We start from the raw sequence: 25908 nt of genomic DNA, 5'->3' as shown, positions 1-25908 counted from the left end.
ACAGTGCCATCCACAGATCCCCCTCCCATAACAGTGCCTTCCACAGATCCCCCTCCCCATAACAGTGCCTTCCACAGATCCCCCTCCCCATAACAGTGCCTTCCACAGATCCCCCTCCCCATAACAGTGCCTTCCACAGATCCCCCTCCCCATAACAGTGCCTTCCACAGATCCCCTCCCCATAAGAGTGTCATCCACAGATCCCCCATAACAGTGTCATCCACAGATCCCCTCCATAACAGTGTCATCCACAGATCCCCTCCATAACAGTGTCATCCACAGACCACCATTAGTTCAAAATCTACCAAAATATTTTGGTTCAAATATTTTTTTCTTATTTTCCTCCTCAAAAACCTAGGTGCGTCTTATAGGGCGAAAAATACAAATGAACATTTACCATACGAATACTTTATATTGGCATCATTTTAGTAATGTTATTTTATTTTTTAAGGATGTTAGAAGGTTTAGAATTTAAAAAGCAATTTTTGAAATTCAAGAAAATTTCCAAAATCAACTTTAAGGACCAGTTCAGTCCTGAGGTCACTTTGAGGAGCTCACATAATAGAAACCACCCATGAATTACCCCATTTTAGAAACTACACCCACAAACTATTCAAAACTGATTTTAGAAATGTTGTTAACCCTTTAGGGAATTCACAGGAATTAATGCAAAATGGAGGTGAAATTTAAAAATGTCACTTTTTTTTTTTTTTTGGTCGATTTTCCATTTTAATTATTTTTTTCCTGTAACACATCAAGGGTTAACAAAACAAAAAAAACCTCAATGTTTAATACCCTAGTTCTGCAGTTTACAGAAACACCCCATATGTGGTTGTAAACTGTTGTATGGGCACACAGCAGGGCGCAGAAGGAAAGGCCATATTTTTGGAGGGCAGATTTTTCTGGAACGGTCTTTGGGCTCCATGTTGCATTTGAAGAGACCCTGAGGTACGTTCACTGAAAGCTATTGATGATTTTCCGCCTCAAAACTACAGATATCTCACTGTCTGTATAGGATGGTTAAAAGAAATAAAATAAAATAAAATATATGGGCTGAACCCTAGTTTGTACTTCAAAAAAAGACATTGGGGACTAGGTCCTAAATATATAGCAGAATGTGTCTATTTCTTATTTCTGCTATCTCACAGGACTCATAGATCCAATATACCTGTGCTATATGGATGGTTGCACAGTTAACATAGGAACAGACCAGTATAATTATTGTATAAAGCAATAGTCTGGGAATATGATCTAACTGCCCACTAAAAATGTAGTTACAGACGTGGACAAAATTGTTGGTACCCTTTGGTCAATGAAAGAAAAAGTCACAATGGTCACAGAAATAACTTTAATCTGACAAAAGTAATAATAAATTAAAATTCTATAAATGTTAACCAATGAAAGTCAGACATTGTTTTTCAACCATGCTTCAACAGAATTATGTAAAAAAATAAACTCATGAAACAGGCATGGACAAAAATGATGGTACCCCTAACTTAATATTTTGTTGCGCAACCTTTTGAGGCAATCACTGCAATCAAACGCTTCCTGTAACTGTCAATGAGACATCTGCACCTCTCAGCAGGTATTTTGGCCCACTCCTCATGAGCAAACTGCTCCAGTTGTGTCCGGTTTGAAGGGTGCCTTTTCCAGACTGCATGTTTCAGCTCCTTCCAAAGATGCTCAATAGGATTGAGGTCAGGGCTCATAGAAGGCCACTTTAGAATAGTCCAATTTTTTCCTCTTAGCCATTCTTGGGTGTTTTTAGCGGTGTGTTTTGGGTCATTGTCCTGTTGCAAGACCCATGACCTGCGACTGAGACCAAGCTTTCTGACACTGGCTAGTACATTTCTCTCTAGAATTCCTTGATAGTCTTGAGATTTCATTGTACCCTGCACAGATTCAAGACACCCTGTGCCAGACGCAGCAAAGCAGCCCCAGAACATAACAGAGCCTCCTCCATGTTTCACAGTAGGGACAGTGTTCTTTTCTTGATATGCTTCATTTTTTCGTCTGTGAACATACAGCTGATGTGCCTTGGCAAAAACTTCGATTTTTGTCTCATCTGTCCACAGGACATTCTCCCAGAAGCTTTGTGGCTTGTCAACATGTAGTTTGGCATATTCCAGTCTTGCTTTTTTATGATTCGTTTTCAACAATGGTGTCCTCCTTGGTCGTCTCCCATGTAGTCCACTTTGGCTCAAACAACGACGGATGGTGCGATCTGACACTGATGTTCCTTGAGCATGAAGTTCACCTTGAATCTCTTTAGAAGTCTTTCTAGGCTCTTTTGTTACCATTCGGATTATCTGTCTCTTAGATTTGTCATCAATTTTCCTCCTGCGGCCACGTCCAGGGAGGTTGGCTACAGTCCCATGGATCTTAAACTTATGAATAATATGTGCAACTGTACTCACAGGAACATCTAGTTGCTTGGAGATGGTCTTATAGCCTTTACCTTTAACATGCTTGTCTATAATTTTCTTTCTGATCTCTTGAGACAGCTCTTTCCTTTGCTTCCTCTGGTCCATGTCGAGTGTGGTACACACCATATCACCAAACAACACAGTGATTACCTGGAGCCATATATATAGGCCCAATGGCTGATTACAAGGTTGTAGACACCTGTGATGCTAATTAGTGGACACACCTTGAATTAACATGTCCCTTTGGTCACATTATGTTCTGTGTTTTCTAGGGGTACCATCATTTTTGTCCATGCCTGTTTCATGAGTTTATTTTTTTACATAATTCTGTTGAAGCATGGTTGAAAAACAATGTCTGACTTTCATTGGTTAACATTTATAGAATTTTAATTTATTATTACTTTTGTCAGATTAAAGTTATTTCTGTGACCATTGTGACTTTTTCTTTCATTGACCAAAGGGTACCAACAATTTTGTCCACGTCTGTATATAGCCCAGCACTATGGTCACTGATTATGATTGCCACCAAAAACCTGCTGGTACAAAAGTACCCATCTATGCATCATCCTATATTACCAATGCAGGTCCCAGGGACTGATTTAGCAACAACAGTTGCAAGCCCTGGTGTTCAAGAGATACAATGGATACAGAATATGCGCCCCCCCCTTACTAATGCTACAGCATACAATGCGCTGGTGTGCTCTACTGCTAGCGATGCACACCTTGCAAACTATATGCTGAAATGCTGTGTCGCTCCACAAATACACAGCAATAAACATCAATGTTTGACCGCAACTAAGTTTCTCGCTTAATGCGTTAATCATGCTCGACGCGTTTCATGTGTCCATGGAGCGGACACTTCATCGGGAGCCAGCATTAAGGGTCGGGAAATGGCTAACTAGCTAAAGATAGAAACGGGCGGTTAGCTGCAATGATGGCGTGCAGTACCGGCGCTGGTATGGCCGTGCATGCGCGCCCGCCCGTTCCTGCTGGTTAAATATAGGTAAGCCCGGGAGCAGGGGAAAGGTGCTGTCCGGGGCGACCAATCAAAGGTGCAGCCGCCACATGACCCGCTTCATACCGGACGTTGATGCGGGCAGACCTGAGACCTGTGGAGCCTGGGTGATGGAGCTGGAACCCAGAGGGGATCAGGTACTGGAAGTAGGATTCCCATCGCGGGTCTGGCCATGCTCCAGGGTCTGCAGAAAAAGGTCCCTTAGGGGTGAACAACTATGGACATACACAGAGGAGAGGAATGATCACAGAAAAAGTCAGAATGGGTCTCAATCACAACTGGTAACACACCAGTACCAGAAGGTCAAGTGCTTCTGCACCTTGCTACAAAGCACCATAATCCCAATGCATAATGTATGGTCAAACAGCAGCATAAATATCAAAGCCTAATGCCGCATCCATGGAAGGATGTATATTGCATCAAAAATCCTCAATCCTCCTATATCATATATAGCAGTAGATGCGCTGACACAATTCACTGCGTGATTAAGATGCAAATCACATGAATTTCAGAACAGATGGCACAAACGATGGCACCAGAGTCCCCAGCATCACTGAGACCTTTCACCCTCACCCCAAGTAGATTAACTAGCCCCGTTTGAGCCTATATGAATTGGATTATCCCTATGAAAGCAGCAAGGATCCAGTGCTACAATGATCAGCCCTCCTGCCCCGCTCAGCTTTAGAGGCTATATTAGCTTAGCAAATCAGTCATTTTTGGAAAGGGATGATAAAGAGGATGTCTGAGTGATGACGACCCCCCCCGGGTCCTGCACGGAGCATCTGGCACAGTTTTACAGCACAAGGCTAGTGAATGGGGTTTGACGAGACTCCATTCACGTGTAGCCTGGCCATACTGAGGATTCTGGTTATATTGCAGAGTCATTGTGAATATTCCCCCTGGATGTTACACAAGGATTATGCTTGGATTTGTGGCAGAATACATCAGCTGCATCTGAACACGCCTTAAAGGGTCAATGCAAAAGTCCTGTGCCCAGATCCTGTACGGCGGTATATGGAATCCATACGGTTCCCTATGTTTGAGCAATGGCCAATCTGTGTGCTGCTGTACTGCACCTCCAGGGTCCATTCACACATCCGCAAAATGGGTCTGCATCCGTTCCGCAATTTAGTGGAACAGATGTGGACCCATTCATTTTCAATGGGGCCGGAATGTGCTGTCCACATCCGCATTTGCGGATCCGCACTTCCGTATCTGCAAAAAAATAGAACAGGTCCTATTCGTGTCCGCAATTGCGGACAAGAAAAGGCATTTTTTATGAGAGTGCCAGCGATGTGAGGTCCGCAAAATGTGGAACACACATTGCCCATGTCCGTGTTTTGCGGATTCACAAAACACATACGGACGTGTGAATGGACCCTAAATCAATGGAGAGTATCTGTGTAATGTGACATCCGCTGGAACACAGTCTCATCTAGAAAATCCTCTGTGTGTCTCTGCATAAAGTCACAAATGGTCACTAACCTTTCAAAAAAACGTAGTAAGTCCTCTTGCACACGACCGTATGGCTTTTTCAGTATTTTGCCGTCCACAAAAAACGGATCCGTGTGCATTCCATTTTTTGAGGAACGGAACCTGATAAAACAGTCCTATCCTTGTCCGTTATGCAGACAATAATAGGACAATTTCCATCTTTAAACGGAATGGAAAAACGGAAATACGGAAATGGTAAGCATGAGGAGTACCTTCCATTTTTTTTGTGGATCCATTGAAATTAATGGCTCCGTATATGGTCCGTATACGGAACGCAAAAAAGGAACGGAAACGAAAAGAAAAAAAAAACGTCCGTGTGCAAGAGGCCTAAGGCTCCATTCAGACGTCCGTAGTGCATTGCGGATCCGCAATACACCCAGCCAGCACCACTATAGAAATGCCTATGGACAAGAATAGGACATGTTCTATTTTTTCCGGAGCTGTGGACTGGAAGATCGGGGCCAGGCTCCGGAAATGCGGATGCACATATTCCTGCCCCATTGAGAATGAATGGCTTACCTGTGCATCGCTGGACGGGCGAGTCTAACCTTACTAAAGATGGCAGCCCGCATGTGTTCGCTGGCGAACACTGCGAACTGGCCATCACTGGCCAGCAGTTCCGTTCTGCAAAATACGGAACGCACGCGGATGTCATCTGTTGTTTTTAACCGACCGCAAAATACAGACGGTCGTGTGCATGAGCCCTTGCGCTGTGGAATTTATGCAAGAAAATTTGGGCAGAAAAAAAAATATGCTTAATGTGCACCATGTGTGGGTAGCCTAAGGGCATGATTGGCGCCCTGACGTGCCACCTAAGTTACAGCAGCCTTTGCATTGACTGTATTGTACAGCTAAATATTTACAACCATGCAACGTGACAGCTTTTTGTTATTCTCATTTGCCGCCCTCTAAAATTTACAATATGCTTCGGCTTATAAAAATAGATTATTAATTTTAATATTGCCGGCTTTTCGCACTCACTCCTGATAGGTATATGAATAAATCACTCGTAAAAGAGACGCTTTGTGCTGCCTTCGGAAAGAGGATTAGATTTTGCAGTCAGCTTGAAGGCCCCGCGCTGAAGCATCAGCCGGAGATTTACACCGAACCTCTGAGCAGAGAACGCAGGCGAACAAGGGAAATAAGTTTGCTACTTATAAGCTCACGCTAATGCTCCCAGATACATTTCATGTAGCCGGAGCTGGGACTCAAAAAGTGCACGACTTAACAGCCAGGGACGTAAGAGTTATCACTCGGTGCTTTCTCTATAAACAGTAAAAAACAAACCTAGAATGAAAGCCACATTGTAATTATTGATTAGCGAGTCCATCGGGCTCCCCGCTGAATACGCTCCGCTAGGAAGAGCCTGAATAGGCTTGGGAAACTATTAGCATTAGGTCCGGCAACCAGAGATGACCATGGCAAGAAATAAATTACTGGCTAGCGCTCTCCTTGATGAGTATGAATACATTATCTTATTTTCATTTATTTACGCACTTATATAGCGCTGACATATTCCACAGCGCTTAATCACTCGCTGTCCCCCGTGGAGCTCACAATCCATGTCTTTGGAGCGTTGGAGGAAACTCACATAGCACGGGGAGCACATACAAACTCCATGCAGATCTTGTCCTTCTTGGATTCGAACCTAGGATCCAGCGCTGCAAGACACCTGGGCTGCATTTGTGAATTATATCCACAAACTGTATTTTTATGGAGTGTTGTTTTTTTTTTTTTAGTTTTTTTTTAACTCCATGGATTTTTACTGTGTTTTCACAGCATTTTATGCAAACTTTTTTTTATTATACAATTTTATACAGGGGGTTTTACTTATTTTTTATTTTATTTTTTTCAGGCATTTTTCAACTCCTGTAGGGATGTCTAGGGGCACCTGAAAAATACACCATACTTAGAGCATGCTGAGTTTTGGCAAAAATACCCAAAACAGCTAAAAAAAAAAGCACAACCTCATTGCAAAAAAACACCTTGCAATAAAACTCTGCCTGCAGTGAATTTCTTAATTCATTTTAGACCTATCTGAATGCATTAGGAAAGCGTGAAGTAGCAAAAAAGTGAAACATGCCAAAAGGCTAAGAAAAAAAGACAATGGGGGAATGTATTTCTGTAGTGAAAAGTGCTAAATCTGTGATTTTCAGTTGGTTTTAGAGCATGCCCAATTTGATTCTAGTATGCCTACATAAATGTAGACTCCCCCCATCCTCCCAAAACTGCAAAGCTCCAGCAACAATTCCGATCATGTATTCACAAAATGCTGAGACTACACAGGTACTTACCCACCCACATACTGTACATCCGCTAATGCACTTGCGCATTCATGCACACTGCGCAGCTCTCAGCAACAGGTGACAAAACAGCAGCAGTTGTTTTTCACTCCAAGATGCAATCCTCTAAGAAGCAATCAGCCTGGCACAAACTTAGCCAAGCCAAATATGTTGAAAGAGATAGCTGATAGGAGTAGTCTCGGAACCAGAAAACGTTTGGCAAAACCCACACGTGCATAAATGCATACCCTTACCTATTCCAAAATTCATGGGGTTTGAAGCACTCAACAGAGCACCCACCTTGGGGTGCATTCGCAGAGTTTCATGGCTGTGGCACATTACTGTAGCATGCCACGGTACCAGGTGCAAGATATGTGCTAAAGACTAATGGAGTGGTGTCATTGCACAGGTGCATTTATTTTACCACTCTGTGACCCAGAGAGATTAAGGCCCCTTTCACACGGACGAGAATTCCGCGCGGGTGCAATGCGCCAGGTGAACGCATTGCACCCGCACTGAATCCAGACCTATTCACTTCAATGGGGATGTGCAGATGAGCGGTGATTTTCACGCATCACTTGTGCGTTGCGTGAAAATCGCAGCATGTTCTATATTCTGCATTTTTCACGCAACGCAGGCCCCATAGAAATGAACGGAGCTGCGTGAAAATCGCAAGCATCCGCGAGCAAGTGCGGGTGCAATGCGATGTTCACGCAAGGTTGCTAGGAGATGATATTAGTAAATTGATAAATGTCAATTTACTGTATTATTTTCCCTTATAACCTGGTTATAAAGGAAAATATTAGCATTCTTAACACAGAATGCTTATTAAAATGTGGCTTGAGAGGTAAAAAAATAAAATAAAAAAAATAACTTGATAGCGCAGCTGGCATCGTCTTCTTTCTTCTTCTTAGAGGACCTGCAAAAGGACCTTTGATGACGTCATCCTTCTATCTTCATTCAGCAGGACCCGCGCTGACATCACCGATTACGTCATCAAAGGTCCTTTTGCAGGTCCTCAAGGAGGAAGAAAGAAGACGATGCCGGCTCAGCGATCAAGTGGATGAGGCGAGTTAATTATATATATTTTTTTTACCTCTCAAGCAACATTTTACTAAGCATTCTGTGTTAAGAAAGCTATTATTTTCCCTTATAACCATGTGAAGAAGTTCGGGTCTGGGTACCACATTTAGTATTTTATCACGCGCGTGCAAAATGCATTAAAAAAAAAAAACACTGACTGAAATTGTGCACACCCTCGTGCTGGGTTTTCTGCAATGCATCCGGAGCAAATTCAGGACGCCCGTCTGAAAGAGGCCTAAGAGATAAAACAAGGAGGAGGAGTATGAACAAGGAGCGGTAATCAATAATTTCATCTAACTCCCAATACGTAACAGTAGAGCTCACATCTGTGATTCTTGGCAACCTGACAGCCACTCTTAGGCCCCTTTCACACGGGCGAGTTTTCCATGCGGGTGCGATCCATGCGGCGAACGGATGGCACCCGCACTAAATCCTGACCCATTCATTTCTATGGGGCTGTGCACATGAGCGTTGTTTTTAACGCATCACTTGTGCGTTCAGTGGAAATCGCAGCATGCTCTATATTGTCCGATTTTGACGTGACACAGGCCCCATAGAAGTGAATGGGGTGCGTGAAAATCGGATGGCATCCGCAAGCAAGTACGGATGCGGTGCGATTTGCACGCACGGTTGCTAGGAGACGATCGGGATGGAGACCCGATCATTATTATTTTCCCTTATAACATGGTTATAAGGGAAAATAATAGCATTCTGAATACAGAATGCATAGTAAAACAGCGCTAGAGGGGTTAAAAAATATATAAATAAAATTTAACTCACCTTAGCCCACTTGATCGCGAAGCCGGCATCTCCTTGTGTCTCCTCTGCTGCTGAACAGGACCTGGGGTGAGCTGCTGCATTAAATAGAGGTAAAGGACCTTTGATGACGTCACTCCGGTCATCACATGGTCTTTTACCATGGTGAATCACCATGGTAAAAGATCATGTGACGTACCATGTGATGACCGGAGTGACGTCATCACAGGTCCTTAACCTCTATTTAATGCAGCAGCTCACCCCAGGTCCTGTTCAGCAGCAGAGGAGACACAAGGAGATGCTGGGCTTCGCGATCAAGTGGACTAAGGTAAGTTAAAATTTTTTAAATTTATTTTTAACCCCTCTAGCGCTGGTTTACTATGCATTCTGTATTCAGAATGCTATTATTTTCCCTTATAACCATGTTATAAGGGAAAATAATACAATCTTCAGAACATCAATCCCAAGCCCGAACTTCTATGAAGAAGTTCGGGTTTGGGTACCAAACATGCGCGATTTTTCTCACGCGAGTGCAACGCATGATAATGTTTTGTACTCGCGCGGGAAAATCGCGCATTTTCCCGCAACGCACCCGGCTCTTATCCGGGCAAAAAAACTGACGCCCGTGTGAAAGAGGCCTTATGGTCACATTGAAGCTCCCTTCAAATCTATATTGCATGGCATTTGAAGTGAATGATTACACTATAAAGATCCAACCAGCCACTTGAGTGAAATTATCATAGTGCATGAAACATCGAAGAAAACTGAGGTTCCCGTATAAAAATCCTCTGCATCTACTGACCTACCATCTTACAATTACATCTTCACAATTATCACAGTTAAAGGGGTTTTTGAGGAGACTCACGGCTTACCGAGCACAGTGCCGCAAATTGTATAGTGGCTGTGCTTGGTATTGCAGCTTAGCCTAATTCACTTGAATATGATTTTCTTATATACGCTATTTTGGTGCATTTCTGAAGCGGAAGTTTCACTGCATTGCAACGGGTGAAATCGGCAGTTTAGATCAGCAGCACGAACTGATAACCTCTTTGGTGGTACTTCAAAATGCTGTGGATTTGCTGCATGGGAACAGTGATGGTCAGTTCACAGTGTTTGCCAGCGAACACATGCGGGCTGCTATCTTTAGTAAGGTAGACTCACCCGTCCGGCGATGCACAGGTAAGCCCTTACCTGTGCCTGTGGCAGGAGACGGTCTGAAATCAAATGCAGTCACCGGTAGCAGGCAGTTCCGAAAACAGCTGCCGGGGGCCTTCATCAGGCTGTTCTCGGAACTTCCTGCTCCCGGTGACTGCATTTGATTTCAGACAGGCTCCCGGCACAGGTAAGGGCTTACCTGTGCATTGCCGGACAGGTGAGTCTACCTTACTAAAGATAGCAGCCCGCACGTGTTCGCTGGGGAACACTGCAAACTGACCATCACTGCATAAAAATCTTGTGGCAAATCGGCAACACGTGAATATGTACTTAGGAAATTCTGAGTTAATAGAGGGGTCCTCTATTCTGGCTAAAGTTGAGAGTGGTTACAAAGAGCGTCTAAATTTCCCTGTGGAAACGGTGCAGGGAAATCGAACACTTACTGTCAGGTTTCCCCCTGCGATTATTGGGAGTCCAGGGGTAGACAGGACATGGACCCTACAGGGAAATTTCCCAGTGAATCGATGCCCAGTGGGCCGCCTGAACCCCCCATACAGCCGCCGGCCAGGCACATGTGATCTGATGCTCTCATCATCAATTTTGTGCACCACTTTAGTACTTGGTTCTGCTGGGAAAGTATTTTATGCTGCACTGTAGTACTTGGTACTGCTGGGACAGTATTTTGTGCTGCACTATGATATTTGGTTCTGCTGGGACAGTATTTTGTGCTGCACTAATGTATTGCTGGCCCTGCCTAGTTCTGTTGTCCCTGCCTACTTGTGTTGCTCACCCTTCTGTAAATTTTGACCAGTGTACAACATGTTTTTTATTTTTTTTTCAAGGCCAATTCAAGTTCCCAGTCAGCCCTTGCGGATATCCTAGCAGTGGGAACATTTCTGATCGGTTTATTCTCTAAGGAACCTATAAACAAGTAGTGATTGCCCAATCAGTCCTTTAATGACCACATATAAATTGGTTCATTGCACAAATATTATTGCCCAGATGAAGTCCTGTGGATTATAACTGGCCCAAATATTCTGGATGTGTAATGCAATGCACCAATGGTGTCACACACTCACCTTCCTGGGCTCCAGCGGCACGATCTCCATCTTCGGCTCGGCTGCGGGAGAGACGTGCTACTAAGCCCCTGAGGACACGACAGCATCCTTAGTAACAGGATGCAATGCTCTTTCTCCCCACGGTGGGTGTGTGCTGTAGGAGATCAGCAGTCGGCCGATTGCTCAGCTGTTCTATTCCTATGTGCTAGTGTTACTGACTAATGGAGCGCCGAGTCATGACCTATCAGGTTCTGATCCTGGAACTTAGTGCTCTATTTAAACCCCTTCCTCGCCCTATACCAGTGATGTCTCTGACTCACTAGCTGTGTTCCTGGTTCCTGTGCTTACCCCGGCTTGTCTTCTGACCACTCCCTGCCTCTCGTTTGGTACTGCGTTGTCCGTCTGGTTCTGATCTCGGATTGTCTCTTTTCCTCTCGTTTGGTGCTGCACAGCCTGTCTGGTTCTGACCCATTTACGTACCATCCTGTTTTTGTGTTGTTTTGTCTCTTGGTGTTTGTGTATCTCTGCACGTTAGTAGTATAGGGACTGTCAACCAGTTGTGGTCTTGCTACCTAGGCAATGTACTGAAAATAGGTAGGGAAAGTGGCCTGGGTTCTAGGTCAGGGATCACTGTCCGTGTTTGTCACTACCTACAGGCGTTACAAATGGAATGAGAGACCAACACACAATCCACCCAAATGGGGCTTTAAAAAAATAAAAATCTTTGTCTGTTGCTTTTGCCACAATGACCACAAAGGACAATGTTTTTTTTTTTAGGTGTACACCCTCCCACTGCCTGTTGAATTTATTTAGGGAGGTCATCACATTGGTAAATTATAGGTCAAGTCTATGCCAGCCTCTAGCTGGAGAAAATTCAAGTTTCTGGAGCTTGGAGGACCAAAGATTTACTATAAAGTGCCCAGCGCACAGAAGATCAAGACTGGCATAGGCACCCCCGTGTTCTTATTGTAGCTTGATTTATTTCCCTAACTTTCGAGGAAAACCTTCATATACCTACAGTATATATGAACATGACACAGAGTACAGGTATATTGTCCAACAGCCTGTAGTCCACCGATCAATCTTCAGGGCAAGTAAAAGGGAATCTGACGACACTTTGCAGTCCTGCATGAGATCATTCATTCACTTGTGTAGCTAAAGGGGTCAATTCCAATAATTTAACATTATGCAAATCCCTAATATATTTATACAGGTTCTAAGGTTGAACATGCATGATAGCAGGACAGAAGCAGATTGTAGAGAAACCTGCCAAACAACCACACCACGAGTGTCATGTCTCCTGGAATACACTGTGCAAGCAATGAACGATTCTGGGAATGTCAATGAAATATTTATCTAGTCTTCTACTCAAAGGAATAGACCAGTATTTTTTCCAGGAAAAAGGTGCATTCATCCATACGTTATGGTACAAGCAGAATAGATCTTCCCTTATAGCTTTCTACCTTCACGGTGACACGCTCATCTTTCACCCTTGTAAGTTTCATCGCTGAGTTGCCATAAAAAATAGAAGAGGATTTATAAAGGTCTCTGAGCTGGAGACTCCGGAGAGGAGACTGACATTTTGCAGCGATTTACAAAACTAATCTAAGCCATTTAAAATTTCCATTTTGTTGCTATGATTAGATTCTGCACTTGGTTACCATCCACAGTTCATTCTTCACCTCAAAATATTCTTAGTAAAATCTAACACTGTAGGCCTAAAATTAGGAGCGGCGTGGGGAACCTGCTGCCATCGGCTTTCTCCTTCACAGCTGTCAGCCTGGTGCCAAACCAGATCTAAGATGAACAGTTGAGTCATATCTGACAGTCTGGTTGCTTTGGATACAATAGCTAACGACCATAATCTTCTCACTGGGGGTATCATGCAATTTGTCTTATGAACCAGTCTATATCCCATGATTCAGGCATGCTCAAGGCAGAATTGCCAGTGAGGTGAACGTATAGAAGATACAAGGCAGCCTGAAAAGTTATTCAGGAGTTGTCCATGTTCGGGGTCCCTTCAGCCTGACACCCTCTCCACATTGCCGGACCTGCGGAGCGAAGCATACTCACCTGCTCCCTGTCTCTGGTTTCCAGCTTTTTCAGTCCCTGACAATCACTCACTTTGGTTCTCTGTGTCAACATCCTGTTTAACGGGGGTCACCTGTCCCTCTGCAGCCAATGACTGACCAAAGTGGTGATGTTAGGACCCCTGTATCTCTACACCTTAGTAGTATAGTGACTGTCAACCAGTTGTGGTCTTGCTACCTAGGGCTGTAACAAACAAGGATTGTCCAAAGAGGATAGCCCTTTTAATTAGAAAGCAAAATCCCTTTCTGTATTATAATCTATTCATTTTTATTCTTGGATCAATACTCTTCTTCAGAAATGTGAATTGCCACTCTGACTGGCATCAAGATGAACTCCAGCTACAGTTACAAAGAATTTCTGAGTGCGCACATAACCACACATGGATGACATGATGCCGCTTTTCTCTCTCCTCCTAAACAATCCATCTTGAGAGACGATATGGACAGTTCAGTAAAAGATCAAATTACATGCTGCCCATAAAAGTTTAGGGACAGAGGAGTTGAAGGCGATACATACATACATGCTGCTCACAAAAGTCTAGAGAGACATGGAAGAATTAGCTGCTACAGGGAGAAAGAGGCATTTTTCTCTGATAAGATATATTACAAAGTTTATTAAATTCATGTGTACTATTGATTCATGCAAAGATTAGTGACCATTTATCAAAAGAAATAAAAACGACAAAGTGTCGTGGCAGGTGACTTGATTCCCGAACGAAACCTTACTTTGCACATGAAAGGACACATTTAATATAACTTCACTAGAAACTATCTTTCATCCTCGTTCTCTGTCATACTTGCTTAAAACTAATAACCTTGACAGATAACGCCAACGCTCATCACACTCTTGTGTTTTATTTTAATACCACAGAGCCCAAACTTGGCAACTGTCTTCAATTACAATGTCTTCCTGATAAAGGGATTTTCCCACCGTGACACGAGGCACTGGTTCTTATCTCATCTACTTACCACTCTGAAGGGCGTCTCGTGTGTCAGTAAGTAGAGTGTAATTAAAAACATTTAATTATGGCTCCACCAAAGGCAGGTGGATCCGGTCTCACCGTAGACAGAAAAGACTCTGTGACTTTCCAAAAGAAAAACATTATCTAAAAGTATTTCAGTAAGGCCTCACGTGCACAACTGTATCCGTTTTGCGGTCGGCAAAATGCAGATCTGCAGTAATAATTAAAAAAGGGTGACTTTCGTGTTGCGTCAGTTTTTTTTTTGTGGCCAAGAATAGAGCATGTTCTATAATTTTGCGGAACGCACACACTGATGCACACTTTTTTTTGTGGACCTATAGAAATGAATGGGTCCATGTGCAATCTGCAAATGTGGATTGGAACACAAATACAAAATACAGTCTTGTGCATGTCAGGTGAAGCACCAAAATATACACAATTCTAAAAAAAAAGGAGCTGTCCCCTCTCCTAACAGGTCCGTTGTAGTAACTACTTGCATTCCCCATGTAATAACTATTTTGGAGCATCTATTCTTATGACTCTATGTTGTACTATTTCTGTATTATTCCTGCTAGAAGTTACAAATGTATTACTGGGGGGGGGGTCACTGCACAGTTTGACACTGGCAGTACTGATGGAGTAATGTCAGACTGCAGGGACACATCCCCAATTGGTAACACCCATCTGCAAACTAGCAATTCATTCATATCCTCTAGCAGGAATAATAAAGGAATAGCACAACATAGAGTCATAAGAATAGATGCTCCAGAATTTTTTTTTTTTTTTTTTTTACAAGACGGATGCAAGTAGTATTTCATTGTAGTCGCATTGATTAGATGTTACTTCTGCACAGAAGAGTCCACAAGCAGAATGTATCAGATTTGATGGGAAGACTAACATTGTATACAGGCCTATTCTTCCTATCAAAGGATGGACACCACGACAGACCCCATTAAAGGTCAATGTGATCCACAGGGAGGTGGCAGCAATGTCGTAAACGGGATCGCACTGTTTTTAGACTATATTTCTCATCCCGGCCAACCCCTTTACGAGTGTGTATGTTAGAGATAATGTATGAATGCTCCAAGTGCTTCCACAAGTTTACTCTGTTGTATACTAGTATAAAACCCCTTTAAAATGTAAAAAAAAAAAAAAAAAAAAGACACAAAAAAGCCAAACCGTAATATGTTAATTGTAACAAAAGAAAAGGTAAAATAAACCCTGCAGACACCAGAGATAAAGCCGAAATAAAACGTAAGTCCTGTTTTGTAAGCAACTATTCTGGAGGCATGGCTTACAGGGAAATAATTGAGGTGATAAGCCTCTAGTTTAGTATAATGAAGCAGATTCAAAATTATCTTTTTGCCGTAGAACAGCGCTGTCTCCAATGCAATTTTCAAGAAGATAACAGCACAGGCGTCAGGAAGCACATCAGGCAAATACAGGGTAACAAAGAAGATTAAATCATTCCGGGAAAAGTGTTGTACATATTCCTCAAATTTCTGCATAAAATAGGGAGATTTCATTATATAAAATTTAGGTTTCATAGTATATACTGGTATATATAAATGGAAAAGAGGGCAGCACTAGAAAAAAGAAGAAAAAATATCCTTTATTCACCCATGTTATCATATGGGTGAATAAAGGATATTTTTTCTTTTTTTTTTTTTAGAGTGCTGCCCTCTTTTCTATTTTGTATTTTGGGTAATTGCCTATTTTCTTTGGGCTTGCACTTATCCTTGACAAAGGTTTGCCTTTTCTTGCTAGTGCTGTCATTTTTTTTGTTATCCCTTCGGGGATTCGCGTCCCCACCTATTCCTTGGTTGAACATGATGGACTTAGGCTACTTTAACACTAGCGCTTTTGCTGGATCCGGCAGGGTTCATCAAAAATGCTTCCGTTACTGATAATACAACCATCTGCATCCGTTATGAACGGATCTAGTTGTATTATCTTTAACATTGCCAAGACGGATCCGTCATGAACTCCATTGAAAGTCAATGGGGAACAGATCCCTCCCCATTGACTTGCATTGTGGGTCATGACGGATCCGTCTTGCTCCGCATCCCAGGACGGAAAGCGTGCTCTCCAGTATGAGAACAGAATGCATTTTGCAGCATTCCGTTTTGTTCAGTTACGTTTTGTCCACATTGACAATGAATGGGGACAAAACGGAAGCGTTTTTTTCCCGGTATTGAGACCCTATGACGGATCTCAAGACCGGAAAATACTAACGCTAGTGTGAAAGTAGCTTTATGTCTTTTTTTAACCGTATTAACTATGTAACTATATATATATATATCAGTATATATAAACACACATACAGTATACATAGTGTATATACACATACATTATATCTATATACCTAAAGGGCTCATGCACACGACCGTATGTATTTTGTGGTCCGAAAAAAATACAGATGACGTCCGTGTGCATTCCGGATCTTGTGGAACGGAACAACTGGCCACTAATAGAACAGTCCTATCCTTGTCCGTAATGAGGACAATAATAGGACATGTTCTATTCTTTTGCGGAACGGACATACGGAAACGGAATGCACACGGAGTAACTTCCGTTTTTTTTTTTGCTGACCCATTGAAATGAATGGTTCTGCATACGGTCCGGAAAAAGACAGAACAGACACTGAAAGAAAATACGTTTATGTGAATGAGCCATAACGCAAAGGAATTCCACAGCACTCCCAGGAAAAGTTTAATAGTAATGTCCATTATTCACCCACGAGATATTTCTCAAGATATATATATATATACACACTATGATGCACTAACATTTGCACCAATCATTTGGTGCAGATTTGTCCTTAAGATTTTTCAGCAGATTTTCGGTGGAAAAATCTGACTCCTGGCAAGCAAGCTTTTTTGGCAAGCAATGATTTTCTCTTTTTACTAATTTATACAGAATTAACAAAAAAAAAAAAAAAAGTTTTCCGCCATCTAAAATTTTCGATGTAAACTCTACGAAACTGAAACTCTATGCACCATACCAAGGATCTGTCCAACACGAACAGTAAGCTTCCAACGGTAAAACTCCAACAACACAATCCAGTCAGAGACAGATTAGTGTCAGTCAGAAACACCGTTAAACCGTGTTGGCAGTGGCCTGGGATGCACTAGAGATGACCTGTGACAACCTGCGTACCTGCTGTCTAGAAAATCAGACAAATGCTAAGGGCTATCTAATAAGAATATGCCATGTATGGAGCAAAAATAAAGAAAATGAAAATTATATCTAATACATGAAATATATACCGGTAACTGATGCCAATTAGCCAAAAGGCACACATCAAATGCCAGCTATGAAGAAACTGTATCTAAAGACAGCAGCTGACCCATGCATGGTGCCTCCGCTGGTACGCCTATACAAACACAACAGACACTACAAGAACTTCTACTAGGATGGAGGATCAAGACGACTATCAAGTCTTCACCTCAGTCGCCTTACCTTTCTCATTCTCATTCAGTACCAGATATGTTCAAGGCCAGTACTTACTTACCATCCATGGGGCCCCGGCACACATGTTTAGCAGACCAGCGGGTATTATACCAGTGTTGTGTATATTTGTGGACTATGTTTTGTCTCTTAACATTTGGTATTACTGCTCTCGGGTATATTAAGTGGCTTTTAGAAGCTATTAGCAGCTGCAGACAACAGCGCGCTCGGCATACCCAGGGGACACTGCTTGCCATATCACGCTTTGTCATGACAACCCCATCTACACCAAATCCCTCTGCCCTTTGACAACCATGGCTCAACAAGTCACATCATGCTTTTTTCATGAAAAACCTTTTCCTAACGGTTTGCTCCACACACAACACAACATATAACCGTGACCCATAACATCTTCCTATCTGGGGTATTCATATAAATTTGTGAAATCAAGTTGCATCAGATCGTTAACCGTTTTTTTTTTTTTTCTTGTTTTTTTTCACGTTTTCGTTTTTACACTCCCTACGGGGCCATAACCTTGTTAATTTTCAGTTCACGTAGCAATACTAGGGCTTGTTTTTTGCGGGACAAGTTGCACTTTCTAATTCCACCACTTAGTATTGCATACAATGTAGTGGGGAGTTAGAAAAACATTTCAAATGGGGTTAAATTGGAAAAATAAAGCAATTCCGCAACAGTTTTTTTTTATGAGTTTTGTTTTTACGGCGTTCCCTATACGGTAAAACTGACTGATGTTACTTTTATTCTGCAGGTCAGTAAGTTTACAGTGATAACACATAAGTATAGTTTTTCTTGCATTTTATTACTGAAAAAAATAAAAACCTTGAAAAATGTTTCTTTTTTTTTTTCTTTTCGGCACCATATTCTCACCCCCACAATTTTTTTTATAGTTATGTGTACGGTGTGTGAGGGCTCATTTGTTTTCAGGGCAGATACCATTTTGTTGTGTATATGACTTTTTTTGAACACTTCCTATTAAAAAAATTTAATGGAAGGTGAAGCAACCAGAGAACGGCGAATCTGTCATTTTGACTTTTTTTCTGTTTCACAAGTGAAATATGAGTGAGACAGCACGTCCTTTCTGTGTGATTTATTCCAGATGCATCTGGAATTAATCGCATAGAAAAGATGTATTGTCTCCGTACTTTTTTATTTTTATGAATTTGTATGGCAGGCTTAAAGGCTATGTACACCTTTGGAGGCTTTTTTATTATTGCATTGTACTCATTTTGAGCTAAAATAATTTTTTCAATTGGTCTTAGTTAAAAATGTTGAGCCCCTTTCTCTGTACAGCCTTGAGATTCTCTAGTAGCAGGCTCTGTATTTTTACTGTTTCCCATCAGGCAGCTCAGCTGAGGGCTGCTTATCTCTGACCTTCATTATAGCTCAATTTTTATTTGACTAATATGAATGTGGCTTAAATAACTGTATATGACCTTTTAGTAATTTAGAGATAAGGCTTAATAGATGACCTACACAAAGTGAAAGTACGATTCACACAGCTAGAGAGTTAACCCTTTGTGACAGAACGGCTGAATATTTTTAATAAAGACCAATTGAAAAAATGTAATCATAAAAAAAAAATATTAAAAATAACCCCGAAGGTTTACATACTCTTTAAGTTGTCCTCCTGTGAAGACTTTTTATGTTCTATTATCCTGATTTCCTATACAGATACAGCTGTTGCTCTCAACCATTAAAGTGGTTGTCTAATCTCATCCTTGGGCCCTGTACAAATAGAAGCTGTTGCCAAGGGTCCAGTTTTAGAGACTCCTGTTGATCAGCTCTGGGGGAAATAGCAACTGGCAGTACATTTTATTTGAAATAAATGTCCCACCATTTAATACACGAAAGCACCAATTCTGCCAGTGTCAGAGCCACTTTTGCTGATGGCTTTCCACCACTCTGGCTAACTGAAGGTAGTGCCAAACTGAGGAATTGCCACGTCTATGGAAAGGGATTGTCAACATGAGACAATCCCTTTAAGAGTCTTCCTGAAATAGCTCTAAATGTTCTAGATTTCCAGAAATCCTTTGCAATTCGGCGTCCTGAGATCCACATCTTAGTAGATGAGGTAGGCTGGTTGCTGCCTCGTTGTACAAGCTCCAGGTTGTCAGACCTGAATGACTGGCATTACACTGACAGCAAAAGCCGGGCCATCAATCATAGTTTTTCTTAAAGGGGTTTTCCACAAGTACGATGATGATGACCTACCCTAAGGATAGGTCATCAATATCAGATCGGTGGGGGTTCACCTCTCAGCACCACCAGTGATCAGCTGTTCAAAGAGACTGAGGCACTCATTGAGAGCTGCGGACCAGATGACATCACATTTATTGGTCACATGGCCTATGTGCAGCTCCATCTCATTCAAGTGAATGGGCCTGAGCTGCAATACCAAGCACGGCTACTATACAACATATGGTGCTGAGGATAGGTCATCAATAGCGAACTCCTGGAAAACTCCCTAAAATACATTTAGATGGTGACTCTCTCAATCATATACAGCCTGATCTCCATCATCTTGCTTATTAGTCCTCTATGTCCGAGTAAACTGTTCCTAACTATCATAAAATAAATATCTCATTTTTTTGTCTATGCCTCTCCTGCTGACCTATGTGTCTCCATGGTAACAGGCTGCAAACAAATCCTGAGTAGTCTGATACTATAACTACACATCCTTCCATCTGTCCACTACTTCTTACTAACATGCATTTATTATATGAAAACAAGGGACAGGTGAAAGGGGGTGCTGGATCAGACTTCATAGCAACTGCAGGATCAGACTACATAGCAACTGTTACCATGGAGACAGATTTCCACAGGAGCTGTAGGCACAAAACAATGAACTAGAAAAATTTAAAAAATAAGGTTACAAGGTTGGACCTCCTCTTTAAATAATCAGTGGAAAAATGGGTTATTTCGGGCTACTGCAGGAGCTTCTAAACATTATTTCTGCTCTTCAGATTATGGACTGTGGAATTCAGAAAGAAAGCAGAATCCATTCTAATTAAGCATTGAGTTAATTTCACGCAGTTTAACATCAAACGACTTCTTCAAGGTAAAATTTAAAACTGTGACTATTTACACTTTTGTACATAAACTTCATTAAAATGTAACAGAACTTACAGCAAACACCTCTACCTAGTATAGAAAAAAAAACAGAGAAGAAAATCAATGTCTTCACACATGTTACAAAATCATGGAAATCTGAAGGCTAAATCTCAATAACATTTCTACTGCGAATTAACCTCTGCATCCAACAAAATACCTGATTTTCCTCATGAGATACTCTCATTTGCTCCTTCAGAACAGACATCCTTGCAGCCTCCTCCTTTCGAAGGACTCTTTCCTTCTTAAGTTCTGGGCTCCAAAACGTTTTAATACTGTTCATGGAAGATCCAAGTTTGCTGTCTTTTATGTCCAGCTCTTTTCTCAGAAGCTCATTTTCCCTCTGTAGATCCTTCAGTTGAACCTGAAGATCGAGCATAGTGTTGTCTCTCACCTGCCTTAACATAGAAGGTACCTGGTGATGGTGGTGATGATGGTGAGAAGAGCTTGTCAAGCCTATATGGTCAGTGTAGGACAGGACATCCGTGTGTGAAAGACCAGCAGAGGCAATGTTTGGACTGCTTCCCATGGCTGTGACTCTTCCACCATAGACAGCTCTATTGGTAGCCCTTCCAAGAGTCATAGTCCCTTTTGGAAAAGTAGTAGAGGCGACACCCTCATGGTCACTCAAGTACATGGGTCCAGACGTTGCATAGGCTGCGTTAAGGGACTGGATATTCTCCATTGACAGTGTTTTACCTGTACCTGTTCCTCCACTGCTTGTTCTTCTGTGGCCCAAACGAGGTGATCTTGGCAATCGAGGCGATCTGGAAGGACTGCCTTCCAAATTAGTGATTGTACGAGCACTTCCATACATTGTTGTGCTGTATTGTAGTACCAGACAAGAAAACTGATTATGAATACTATTAAATAAGGATTAGTTTGTCTAGTTTAGCATCTAGAGATCTGCTTGAGATTTCATTGTTCTTTTTCCATTACGAAGACCTTCCAAGCAAAGGCAACCTAGAAACAAACAAGATTGAGAAAATGATGTTAACCAGAAGTGAAATAAAAAGTACATTTTATGAAAAAGAACAATTTTATAGCATACCAACATTACTGAATTTCAAGAGATCAGAATTAAAGGGGTTGTCCGGGTTTAGCTCCATACCCATAATTTCATCCCGGCAGCCTCCCTGACTTGAGCATCGGAGCTCCAATGCTCTCCTTTGCCCTGTGCTAGATCGCGCTGGGCAAGGGCTCTGTTGTTTACAATCACACAATGCCGGGCCCATCAGTGCCAGTGATGTCACCGGGCTTCCTGGCTGCCCCATTAAGAGCCCGGTATGTCACCGGATCTCCAAAAAATGCCTTTGCCCTGGGCGATTTAGCACAGGGCAAAGGAGAGCATCGGAGCATGAACTGCTCCGATGCTCAAGTCAGGGGGGCTGCCTGGGTGAAAAGAGGTATGTCCGGGTTCAGCTCTGAACCCGGACAACCCCTTTAAGTACCATTACTGAGAAAATTGTTTATCAGTCAGACTGTTCCCAATTTTTTTTTTTAATAATTGATAACTTAATTTTGCGTCTAAATACTGCTTGAACCAAAATCAAATTTTTACTACAAAAGTCATAACAAGAAACGGAATCATAAAATGACTTGAATGGGGCTGAACTGCAGTACCAGGTAAAGCCACAGTAATGGACCAGCTTCTGTTCCCCGGGGTAAACAATGAAGGGCCATTTTATTTTGTAGATTGGCAGTAGTCCTGGGTGTCAGACCCTCACCAATATTTTTAAAAAAGACCAATTTTTAGCCCAAAATGAGTAAAATGCAATCATAAAAAAATTCCCCCCAAAGGTGTACATGGCATTTAAGTCAATTATAACTAAATGACAAGAATAAGTCACAACTACAAACCTCACAAGAGAAAGCCGCCCACCAAAACTCAAACTGAACTAGGAGAATATTAGAGTGATGGCCACGGGCTGCCGCTGCTCTGTTCACATGCACCGGTCTTTGTCCCATCGGCACGGACCCTCCTCTCATCCCCCCTCCCTATAGTAAGTTGTCTGAGCATTAGGTTCATAGCATGTTAGTATCCTGGAAAGGTGTGCTGTATTTTCTGTCTATGTACTGACTTCTGCCACTATTCCTGGATTGTGACTCCCTGCTACCTGACCTGTTTGTAATCTCTGTATTGACCCCTCACTGTCTGCTGACCTCAGACTGTGTGCCGTATTTCACATACTCTTCCATACTGTAATAAAACTTCTGAAAGGGAAATAACAGCACAGAGAGATACTATTTCTACATTATATATGGAGAAAGACATTTATTGAACAGCAGCACAGGTTTGATTTATTCGTAAGACATAGCAGCTAAGACTGTAGTCTGGTGGGTAAACAGCTCGACTATAAAGCTGCCGATCTAGGAGATAAATACAGTAAATTAGGTTTAAGTAACAGGAAACAGAACATAAAAAGGGCCTTATAATATAGGACAGGTCTCAAAAATTAAGGGCAAAAATTAAAACACATTAGTTCACGTATTCATGTAGAGAGCTAAACTTATAACATATCAATAATGGTTTTGAATACTGTGGGGAACCGTACTCACAAGACCAGTGTTCAAAGGCAGGGACACCAAACTGTTCATCAAAAGTCCTCTTTATTTAGGCTTTTCATGTCAGTACAGCCGGTACATCCGGATCGCAGCCGGGTTCAGTAGTCGTAGCACACTCTGACAGTGTTACCTCACACTGTCTGCCTTTCCTCCAGATTGATACACACCTAAGATCCAGTAGCAGGATTAAATAGGATCCCTGGACATGAGCATGCCTCAAGTCCCAGACTGGAACCTGGGGAACAGGCACCCACCCAACACATTGCCTGTTCCCAGTAAAAGTCCGCCCTGAACTAGCTGAACCAGCTACACTATCTATGTGGTGTCCCCCAACTACTTTAGTGGACACCTGGACTAGGGCTTTTACTCCACCAAGGCGTGACACCTTGGTGACACATTCCTGGTATAAGCAAGCCGCTTTAGAATACTTTCTGCAACATTCTGGGTGACACATATCTCCCCTCATAAATGACTCCTGTCACCGCCTCACATACCCTTCCCCCTTTGTTCAAACCTGTGGGGGTGAACACACGTCATACAGTGGACTATGGACAGGGCGTCTGCATTCCCCTACAGCGTCCCCGACCTGTGTTCCACTGTAAACTTAAAATTTTGCATGGAAAGGAACCATCTGGTGACCCGAGCATTCCTCTCCTTCACCTGACTCATCAACGTGAGAGGTGAATGATCCGTCACCAGGCAGAACGACCTCCCCAGCAGATAATAGCATAGCGATTCAATTGCCCATTTGATAGAGAGACACTCCCTCTCGACTACACTATACCAGGATTCGGCTGGTGTTCGTTTACAGCTCAGGAAACTAACGGGATGCAGTCTCCCGTGAGACAGTACAGCACCTAGACCTACTTCAAAGGCATCTATCTGTACAATAAACTTCTTATTGAAGTTGGGTGTAACTAGGACCGAGATCCCACACAACACCGACTTCAATGACCTGAAGGCCTCCTCTGCCTGAATACTCCAGCGGACCATCACAGACTTCGATTCTTTCAGGAGGTGTATAGAACCAACATTTCCCGATGACCCTACCTTTGAATATGAGTGGAATGACTAGATCAGTGTGCAGCAGGTCTGATTAGGATCATCATCAACAAAATAGAACCAATTACAGAGACGTACACCAAAGACATAAAAACAAACATCCAATCACTGTTACAATACTCTAAACATCCAGATTTCACCACCATAAACCACAACCTCACTAATAGAATATACCAGATGAAATCTGATACGATAGTCACCAATGCAAGCAAACTACAGAGAGATAGAAATGACAAAGATCTAAGTTCCTACCGCACCTGGAAAAAACTGAAAGCAAGCACACTGGAAGACCCATCTCTAGATACACCACACAGAAACAATACAAATATGTTCCCACGAGGACACCCTCTCCAATACACAAACAAACAAATAACAAGACACCAGGGTAAAAAATACCCCACCTGAAATCAGTTAAATCAAAAGAGCTGCTATTTTACTAACCAAAAATACCACAAGCCGCAAATTAAGCCCCCAATGAAGAATCATAAGAAGAAGTCGGAGAAGTCCGAAACTACATATCCCCCAGAGAGTACACACAATACGGCCACACCAAGACTGTCCCCCGAAGCACTTGATATGCCTACCCTAATCTCCAACTCAGATCACCTCAAGGGCTCTTCTCCTCTCCCGACCAGCACATGATACAAGTACCATGAGCCCAGGGCCCCGCTACCAAGAATAGACCCGACACTAATATGACCCCAAACTTGGAACCCTATCCATCCTTCACTGACACGGATCTATTCCTCGAACGATTTAGAGCACTCAGATCCAAATATCTAGAAAACAAAGGTTGTATCAGAGAGGGCATGCCACCCATAATAAAAAATTAAAAATTAAAAACATCTGACATGTCCCACCCAGACAACACACCTTCCCTCATCGATCTTCAATCTACCTCAATACACCAGATAACCAACCTAACGACTGATCAACAACCTGACTCTACATCTCACCCCCTCACCGACCAGTCCCAATCTCCGACCTATCTATCCTCATACAGCCTCACCAACACCCACCAAAAACACCATAGTTGTGGATAACACCAGCTTAGCATCTTGCACTTTGGTGCCTTTTTTATGTTCCGCCAACACACACCACAACCTCACCCCTGCCCACCCAAAAAACCCTCACCCAAAAATCACCCACTACTACAAACCAACACCTGGAAAAAGAAAAATAGACCATGAGGAAAAAGAAGAGGCACACAGAAAACAAAAATTAGAAAAATATACCCTGTTACTACTAAACCAACTCCAGAGGACAATGCTCAATCCACAATTAAAATCTTCAATCTACCCACAAATTTACAGCCTATGAAACAAAACTTCCACAAAAAGGCCTATCTTTTTGTCCCCCAATAGGGTAAATCCTCTTGAAT

At 42.3% G+C, this 25908-nt stretch overlaps 1 protein-coding gene across 4 annotated transcripts in view; it reads right to left on the bottom strand.

The window, feature by feature from the left end:
- Positions 1-25908, bottom strand: part of ERC2 (ELKS/RAB6-interacting/CAST family member 2) — an 881888-nt gene that overhangs the window by 818168 nt on the left and 37812 nt on the right. For all 4 annotated transcript variants that reach the window (XR_006390837.1, XR_006390839.1, XR_006390838.1 and 1 more), the window contains exon 2: positions 21061-21863. Coding sequence is in view for 1 of the 4 variants with exons in the window: in XM_044300746.1 (XP_044156681.1) it covers positions 21061-21717 (657 nt within the window). In the remaining 3 variants the exon portion in view is untranslated. The remainder of the gene's footprint in view (positions 1-21060; positions 21864-25908) is intronic.

Source organism: Bufo gargarizans, chromosome 7, assembly GCF_014858855.1.
Source record: "Bufo gargarizans isolate SCDJY-AF-19 chromosome 7, ASM1485885v1, whole genome shotgun sequence".
Lineage (NCBI taxonomy): Eukaryota > Metazoa > Chordata > Amphibia > Anura > Bufonidae > Bufo > Bufo gargarizans.
Note: the sequence above shows the minus strand (reverse complement) of the source record. Positions and strands in the feature narration are given on the sequence as shown.